General features: G+C 37.1%; 1 protein-coding gene across 1 annotated transcript in view; it reads left to right on the top strand.

Moving 5' to 3' along the window:
* Positions 1-5,818: 5,818 nt before the first annotated feature.
* Positions 5,819-9,548, top strand: part of LOC107590889 (arf-GAP with SH3 domain, ANK repeat and PH domain-containing protein 1-like) — a 24,978-nt gene continuing 21,248 nt past the window's right edge. Inside the window, exon 1 of the mRNA XM_016279834.1 lies at positions 5,819-6,210. Within this exon, the coding sequence (XP_016135320.1) occupies positions 6,085-6,210 (126 nt within the window). The 5' untranslated portion in view covers positions 5,819-6,084. The remainder of the gene's footprint in view (positions 6,211-9,548) is intronic.

The raw sequence follows: 9,548 nt of genomic DNA, 5'->3' as shown, positions 1-9,548 counted from the left end.
TTAATTCAGACACAGATCCTCTGAATTTTTAAAACACTCTTTCACATAATGACAGATTTAAGTTTGTATAAAATGCACTACTGAATTGGCTTAATCAGTTCTGTTCCTGATAAAGAGGGTAAATTTGGGATGGGACCATGTCTTAATATTTTAACTACTATAGTGATTAGAATCTGACAATATTGTCAGCAAGCGCCCTCTAGAGGAGATCCATGTGTTAGGTTTAGTACACTATGAAGCCATTCTTTTTTTTTCTGTCAGCCGTATTACCTAAAGTAAGGTATTTTTTGCTTAGTTTAGATATTTTTGGCAAAACAAAAACTGAATTTTCATGCGATTTTATTATTTAAATTTTAAGTTATACGTTTGCCCATTGGCAAAGTTTTTGGTCATTATTACTTGAATATGGTGACAAAATCAGGCCTATGTATTTGCCTTTTCTATATATGAGGTAGAACTTACTGTTTATTAGTAAATCTTCAATGAGATATATGGCACTCAGGTCATTTTAAAGCTTTTCTAGAGCTTTAATTATTGTAGTACTGCCAAACATTGCCAGTAGAGGGCTGTGTGACCATTTTTAGCTGTTAGCAAACAAATGTGAGAAGAGTAAAGATTTGAGAGCGTGTATGGGGGGCATCTTCATTACCAGACTCAACTGAACCATAGATCTGAAAAGCTCTTTCAGTCGAGATAAAGAAATCGGTGCTTATCTGTTCATTCTACCTCCATCTTTTAGTTTTAGACACTGCGAGGTAATACCTTGATCTTGTAAAAGTGGCCTTTCCTATGGCACTGAGTAATGATCATGTAGTACTACATGGCTCAAGAAACAAGGTTTTACCATTGACGTGTCTGTTTATGAGAAACCTCAGGGAATGTCCCAGATTTGGCAGCTGTTTTTTTTTTCATTTTATTCAGTTTTATTTTTACATTTCCAAATGATTAATTCAAAGTGATAAATTAGTGAGGGGTTTTCTAGTCTGTTTGATCAATTTTTCCTGAAATTACAGTAATGGAGTTCTCAGGGTTCACTACTCCACTAGTAGTTTAGAGACTTTTACTGGCATCTGGCAGAAACCTCTGATACTGTTTGAACACTGAACTGCTGGGAATACAAAGTGAACTTTGTTTCCAGGTTTTTTTTTTCTTTCTTTCCCTATTTGGAGTTGGGATTCTTGCCCCACCTGAATGGTAGGTTTATAGCTGCAGAGACGAAGCAGAATTTAACTGTTTTTATCTGGTGTGTGTAGAAATACTCGTACTGAAAACACCCGTCTTAAATGCAGAGCACATATGGGTTGGGATTTAGTATGGAAAAGCTTGATTTTTACAACTAGTTTCCCACACCCAGTTCTGCAGTGAAAATAATTATTTTGAAGCAAGCATTTCTCAGTCAGACTGAACAAAGACTTGTATTTAGCAGCATTCTGGAAACCTGATAAGGTTGATTCAGCATTTGTTAAGGGGTTGGGGACTTGGGGTGGGTTTAAGAGCAGTTGTTAATCAGATTTAATAATTGATTAACTTGAACTTGCCTTTTGAAATATGTACAAATGTTTTACCTGGGGTTTGCTTCATGCAACTGTCCCACATGCGGACAACTGTCCTGTCCTAACAAACTTGAAAAATGTGCATCTGTATATGCATGAGTGTGCTGAAGTGTGTACTAATTTTGGGCAGTTTTGTGTATTTGATTGTAGTTTATAGTGTGTATTGTTTTTCTTGTTTGGGATGTTTTTAAATAAGCATTATGTTTTTTTTTTAATTGTACAGAATAATAATTTTGTATTTATAGGTTTTGTATTTGAAGGAAATTGGTGATTTTCTCAGGATGTCATTTTTATAGACCGTCTGTTTAACAGGCAGCACTTAATATTTGATATTGTGGTGTTGAAATAAATAAAGCCCTGGTAATGCTCGAAGTCGTATTTTTGTGTACAAAACATTTTTTGTTAAAAGTTTCTGTTTGTGCTTGTATTGTGTAAGCAGACTCCCCCATGGATGTATGCAGGTGCAGTAACAATATTTTAGTTGAACTGTATTTTCATGCTTGGAGTGAGCTGCAGGGTTTACCTGTGCAATGAGGAAATACCATAAAGATGAGTTAGTGAAAATTACAGAAACATTGAGGCTTACACAAAACAGACGGGTAAATCTGACTGATAAACTGCTGCAGTCATTCCTCATTCCAAGTTGTCTGAAAATGTTGCTTGCATATAGTTGCTGTCAACCAGTGTGGTCAAGAAACGTGGTGATTTTTAAAATCCTTGGTTTGTGTAGTGAATAAAAGTAGATAAACAATTCTGTTAAAGAGCTTAGATGCAGTAAATAAAATAAAATAAATGTAATACTTTAATTCAGCAAAAGGCTTTAAATTCATCAAGCGACAGTAAAGCACACTTAAAAAAAAAGATTTCTATTTTAAATAAATGCTGATCTTTTGAACTTTCTATTCAAAGAATCCTGAAAAAATGTATGACAGTTTCTACAAAAATATCATGCAACAACGGTTTTCAACACTGAAAATAAATCTTTCTTAAGCACCAAGTCAGCATATTAGAATGATTTCTGAAGGATCATGTGACACTGAAGACTGGAGTAATGACTGCTGGAAATTCAGATTGGCCATTACAGGAATATTGAATTAAAAAAATTGTATTTAATATATTTTTTTATTTTTTATTTTTTTATCTACATGCATCGTAGTCTGTTACTTAAGCACAGTTAAAGTCATCGAATGTGTGTTATGAAGCGTTGACAGTAAAATCTCCGTCAGTTTCATTCAGGCAGGTTCTGGCCTGCTCTCTGCTTTTCTAATTCACTTTAGATGCATCATGGGTGACCACAGAGATTTCGATTTGAGACTATATTAACACAATTGATTTTTGTGCTTGCTTTTGTGCTTAAATTTTGACCTATTTTTGTGAAGCTTAAAAATATCCCTAATATTTTAGCTTATCTAAAATAAGTGGTTTTAACCATCCCTAGTCAGAATAGTGTGTTGACGACAGATTTTATTTCTAAATTAGTTTAAATCTAATTTACAGTAAAAACAGCTACACATTTTTTAACATGTCTAATCTTGTATTTAGCTCCACTTCTCACAGACATAGTGTGGTTCAAAATATAAGGAAGGACATTTTCCCTTCAATATTTAGCACACCGCTTTTCAAAACAATCTGTGAGGTGAATATTTGGTTTATATAGGGCAGATCTAAGTATAATTTTAATAAAACTGATGTGAAGTCATGCACGACCTAAATTAAAATAGAAAACTAGGTTTGCACACAAGCATCACACAGATGAGTTTCCAGAGGAGGATTTTGAATATCCCCAGACAGACTGTCACACCCTCACTGGAAACACATTTATAATCATGAAGTAACAATAACCATTCATACCAGTCTGTCATTAAAAACAAGAATTGCTTCTAAACTGGTTTATAAACACTGTGATGACTTAAAGGGAGGACCTATGTCTTATTTTATGACTAGGTTGGGTGGTGATTCTTTGTAGGGAGTGTTATAGTTGTTTTCGTATCTTCATCACGTTTCTGTTGCACAGTTTAGTCCCACTCTAGTTATGTATAGAATCCCTCAATCTTCCCTGTGAGATATATTTGCTGTCTTCTCTCTTTTGCAGTGTTTTACAGTAAACGTGGCCTCCCTGGGCTGACAAGACAGGATATATGATCCTGTTCTAGAGTCAACAGATCTTGGCAGTGTGGATGGGAGGGGTTGTCTGCTGGGAATCCTTCTGGTCTTAGCTGTAACCTTTCCTGGAACACTCCTCATTTTTTGTTCAGCAGCAACAGACTCCGTCCCCCATCCAAATCCAGCCTCCAAATGCATGCGATTGGCTGATGTCGAAGAAACATAACAAAAGGGGAAGGACAAAAGCCAGTAAGTAGGAACATGCAGCACACTGTGACTACAGCAATCTTAAAATATGGTACTGAGGTGGAGAAGATGAAAAAGAGAGGGATAAATGAAAGGGCAGTTAAAAAGGCAGACTAGACCTCGCCTGAAAACAAGAACTTGCTGTTAAAGTTTTCACAAATGACTTTTTCAAACTTTGCCTCACACTTCCTTTCTCTCCTTCTCACCCACTTTCCTTTTTCTCTTCCTTCAGAGTGACGTCCACCCAGTTTCAACATTTCTGCTCAGACCCTTTCAACAAAGCTGCCACACAAAGAGGGGCCACAGCCAGGGGGAGAAAGAGAGTATTGTCTGGCCACAAAACCATTACATCAACAATAACTCATGAAGCCAATACAGAATATGAAGAGAATACTGTGTGTGAGGTAATGCATTGCGTTGGGGGATGGGGTGTACTTTGGAGAAATTAAGGTCACCAAACCAAGTTAACTTCATTTATTTGGGTTTAGTTATCTTATGAATAATGTCATGTTTAGTTTCTTGCATGTTTGGTAATTTTACAGTATAAATCCTTGTTCATTGTATAAATCACTCCATTTTACATATGGAGACATAGATACATGTATTTAACTTTTTAAGTTTGACTCAGTCTTTAAGGAAAAATAAGATAGAAAGCCGGAAATAAATACATAGTGCAGGAATGCTGTTTTCATGCACACAGAATCTGACGTATCAAGCCTTATGACTCTTTAAACAGTCTGAAGGGTCTTTTCATGCTTTTATTTCCAACTATGAAGAAAAAATGCTGTCCAAAACTGTCTAATTTATTTATTCAGGCTAATCAAATGATACACCATGAAATACTTGTGCATACCTAGAGGGATAAAATCAGATCTGATACCTGTCCAGCACATTGCATCAATGTAACATTATACTGTATTGTTAAAGGATAAGATAAGGTGTGCAGCTTTTGAAAGGACACGGGAAGAACCGGCATACCTCTATGATATCTGCAGGGGAGGTGGATGAGACAATTCACAATATTTGTCTTATGAAAATTCTGTTATTCAGAACACTGTGGAATATAAGCACAAAGCACTTCGAGTTTCCGTTGCTCTGAAGCAACAAAGCACTATTCAGTCTGCCTTTTCAAATATAAAGGCTGCACATGAAAAGGCACCAATTGTGTTAGTGAAAAAGTTGTTTTTTTAATCAGTGGTGGGTTTAATTTAAATTTTAGACTGATAAGCATGTTCATTCATGCACACATAGTGCATTTAAGGAAATGGCTTATCTGCATTGACACTTGAATAAAGATGGAAACTGCATGCGCAATCCTTTTCAATTGGCACTGTGCTCCAATGCTCCATTGAAGGCCTGCATATGTGCACAATGCACTGATTTTTCATCTGTCTATACAACCAAATTACAAATAGAAACAAAACAAGACAAAAATCTTAAATAGAAATCATATTTATGTTGCTTTATATTTGTTTTGCTTTGGATTAAAACATTTAAAGCTAGCCACGTTGTACCCTTTGAACTTGACATTGATTTTATGGATATGTTGTTATTTCTAAACCAATTTAATTTATGGCCAATATTAGGAATATTGTAAGACACACTGACGTTTAAACAAAACAGTCTTCATACTGGCCTACCATATGAATAAGAAAGACAATATCGGCCTATTCAAATGGCTTCAATAGAAGTGTTACAATAATAAAAAAAGACTCTATGAGTCATTTCAAAAGGTCAAATATTTTCACACTCAAAGAACAAATGGATTCATGTTTCATTCTAAAAGTCAAAAAATTAATCTGAAGACATCCATTCTTTCTCCGCGCGCTCTATTCATTTCGTCAGTGCATACAAACATTCCCACGTGATGATGGAATGAATCCCTCCCCTCGCGCGCAATCTGGAAGCGGCACGCGCTATTGAACGCTCGCGCGACACAGAGAAAGTAGACCAAGGGGCAGAGACACTTTACCGACTCTTTCACACGGCGGAACACGGAGAAGACAGACACTTTCGCCTTTTGTCGCTGCTATGAAACAACTTTTAATTCCCCTGCTTTGGCCATCACGCTCACTTGTGGATTTAGAGGACTTTATGGAGATGCACTTTGCTTGATCTTGAGGTTGTTGTTTTCACTACGTTTGCTAGGATTTTAAGTTCCTCGGTTTGTGCAGTTGGAAACATGCCGGAGAAAATAAGTATTTCGGATTTCGTTTCTTTGGCGAAAGAGGACCTATCGTCTCCGGGAAGCTCTGGATTCCAGTCTAAAATGAGCGACTGTCGCAGCACCGTGGCCGCTCTCGAAGAGGTAAGGGCGCGTGCAAGCGCGGTGTTTACCTGTGCGCAGGTGGACAACACCTGAGTGAATCCCTGTCATTCAATCCCTGTGAAAATCTTTTCCTTTGCACTCATGTCAAGACTTATTAATATGAGCAAAACACTATTATTTTGAATTCAGCCTTGAAGATTTGGTGGCAGACTTCGTAGGGTAATAAAATGGTCCATCCTTTTAATTTTTAAATTAAGTTATCAGTCAGGGTGACATTTTGAATCTAATTGATCTGAAAATAAACTAAGAAAAGTATTGAAGTTGCCAAGGTTAGTTGAGAATGTCCGTAGATAATGTAAACTACACCTGTTGGTTACTCAAGGAGGACACCTGTGTGAACAACAGAACTGACCTTTTGCCATTTAGTAAACTGTTGTGCTGTCAATGAATCGTTTTATAAGCAATAGTGGTTTGAATTACCCATTGTACACTTTATGGGCTTATGTTACGGTTTAGAGTTAGAGGATGGCACAGGAGTCACAATAAGGAAGAGACATACTGTTTTCAAGTGGCCAAGTAAACTTGCTCGGGGCACTTGTATGTCAAGTAATTGCTGTCTTCAGTCTTGAACAGCAAGACTGGAATGGCGTTGGCACAAACACAGAATCTCTTCACAGCTGCATCGTTTCATTGAGGAATAAAGTGATGTGACATGTGGCCAAGTATGGTGACCCGGAGAAAATAATATAGAAAATAAAGCACCCATACTCAGAATTAGTGCTCTGCGTTTATCCCATCCAAAGTGCACACACACACACCGTGAACACACACCCGGAGCAGTGGGCAGCCATTTATGCTGCGGCGCCCGGGGAGCAGTTGGGGGTTCGGTGCCTTGCTCAAGGGCACCTCAGTCGTGGTATTGAAGGTGGGAGAGAGTTCTGTACATTCCCTCCCCCCACCTACAATCCCTGCCGGTACAAGACTCGAACCCACAACCTTGGGGTTACGAGTCCGACTCTCTAACCATTAGGCCACGACTTCCCCTATAGTGTTAATATAATCAATTACAGAAAAGCAGGACTGATAACAGACTCCGTACTTGTTATGAGGTCTTATAAACCTAATGTGGGTCTTTAGCCGCCAGTTCATCTATAGGCATTTGTGTGGAAATTAATGGAGAATAGAGTAACTCTGCCAGCAAGTGATAACGCTGGGCATGTTGGGACAGTGGAAGCCTTTCATTTGTTTCCGCCTTTTCATGGGAAATGGTTTATGGATTTTTCAGGAATTTCAGTGTTCTAGATCTGTGGTTCTCAACCAGAGGGCCGGGGTCCACTAGGGGGGCCTCAACAAACTTTCAAGGGGGCCGCAGGATGACACAAAAGTATTTACATTTTAAAAAATTTATTAATATACTAAAATAAGTCAACTTTAATCTAAATTAAAATGCTAAAAATAAAATCCCAACCCCCCCATTTTCTTCAACTGTTTTTATTGAACAACAAATTTCTGGAATGAGAGAATGAATTGTAGATAATATCAATACTCACAGTTTCTATTAATAAAAAGTTTTAAAACAAGCTGCAGAAAAATATCATACTGTATAGCCTAATGGTGTGCTTTTGAATATTGTTCTGCACATGGGATGTTTAATTCAAAAATGTTGAGAACATTTGCTAGATAGTAGATAGATGTGCCAAAAGGCTTGCAGGAATGGTCTTACTACTTCAAGGGCTATCAATTAATAGGTTAGTTCACCTAAATATTACATTTCTGCCATCATTTACTCACTCACCCCTTGTTTGACTTTCTTACATGGAGCACAAAAGCAGATCTTTAGCAGAATGTCCAAGTTGCTTTTTCCATACAGTGAAAGTAGATCGGGAACAGGGACAATCATGATCGCTTTCATTGTGTAGGAGAAAAGCTGCTTGGACATCCCGACATGACTCCCATTGTGTTTTACACAAGAAAGTCAAACATGTTTGGAATTACATGAGGATGAGTAAACTATGTTAATTGGGATGTAAATGAAAAAATGGTTAAAAATGCCTTCAAGCAGCATTTGAGCAACACAAGGAGTTAACTAATACGTAGGTTTTTGTGGAAATATTCTTTAGAATTAACACAGAATGAGAAGATGGAAGTAACTTTAGTTTCCTTGAATGAGTCAGAGATGATTGTGCGGTAGTATTTTTTTCAGGATTATAAATTTGCTGCTCACTTCCTGATGTTGCAGATATGCCGTGTATGACCAGATTACTTGTGTAAATATATCAATTTGTGAGTGTGTTACAGTCTTTATATCTGAGTGTGTTTTCATCAAGGTTAGTGTTTGAAGACTTGTTTGGGTTTGAGAGGCAAAGTTTGTTTTATGTTTCCATTTGCTGAGACTCTGGCTGATAGCTGGCAGCATGTTGAATGTTCTGCAGGAGGAGGCCACGGAAATACAGAAACCCCAGGACAGATGAGTTTGCAATGCAAACTTTTGATGTTTATTGAATTAAAGATTATGCTTTGTATGTTATGTTTGTATTTTTATGCGTGTGTATGTGTGTGTTGTTTGTCATCATACATCACTTTACATCTGATGTAAGCACATACCCACTGCAGTCATACCTTGAGTCAGCAGATTTGATGTGACAAATGCATTTGTTTCTGGCCATCCTCACTCCCTTTGAGTGTAGTATAGATGACTCCCCCAGCCGCTAACAGGATCACGTCTCCTAGTGTCGTCAGTTCGCTGAGGCTTTAGTGACCAGTGTTTGAGAGGTTAGGAGGCAGTGAACTTTACTTGAAAACGTGAAAAATGAACTTTTTCATTTGGTGCTACACATGCTAAAGATGGTGTATTTATTGTTCCACTGATGCAGACAGATAGAATGTTTGTACTGACATTCATAATGCCATTATTCAGTATAATTAATGTTAGCGATGTAGAGAAAATAATATGATGAAGCTACTTTTTAAAAAAAATCTTCACAATGCAAGCTATTAAAGTAGATATGCTGAAGTTAAGTAAGCATTATCTTTTTACGTAATGATCAGATGATATTATTTATTTTTATTTATTAGGCACAAAAACAATAAGGATCATGATTAGAGTTACAGCTTTTAACTTGAACACAGATTTACACTAAATAAATAATGAAAAATATATGGCTGCAAAAATAGTGTTTCACAGGGCCTTAAAGATATCAATGAGCCATTTTTGTTCAGACAGTAGGCCTACATCAAAGCTAATTATTTTAGTTTTATGAACTGTTAAAACTTAATATATAAAAATAAGGCCTCTACTTTATGTTTGACATCCATCATGTGGGGTTTAAATCCCCCCCCCCCCCCCAACACCCTTTTTTTCGGTTTTAAATATATGG

The sequence above is a fragment of the Sinocyclocheilus grahami genome, unplaced genomic scaffold (genome assembly GCF_001515645.1).
Source record: "Sinocyclocheilus grahami isolate Dianchi unplaced genomic scaffold, SAMN03320097.WGS_v1.1 scaffold134.1, whole genome shotgun sequence".
Classification (NCBI taxonomy): Eukaryota; Metazoa; Chordata; class Actinopteri; order Cypriniformes; family Cyprinidae; genus Sinocyclocheilus; species Sinocyclocheilus grahami.
This window is presented reverse-complemented; position numbering and strand designations above follow the sequence as displayed.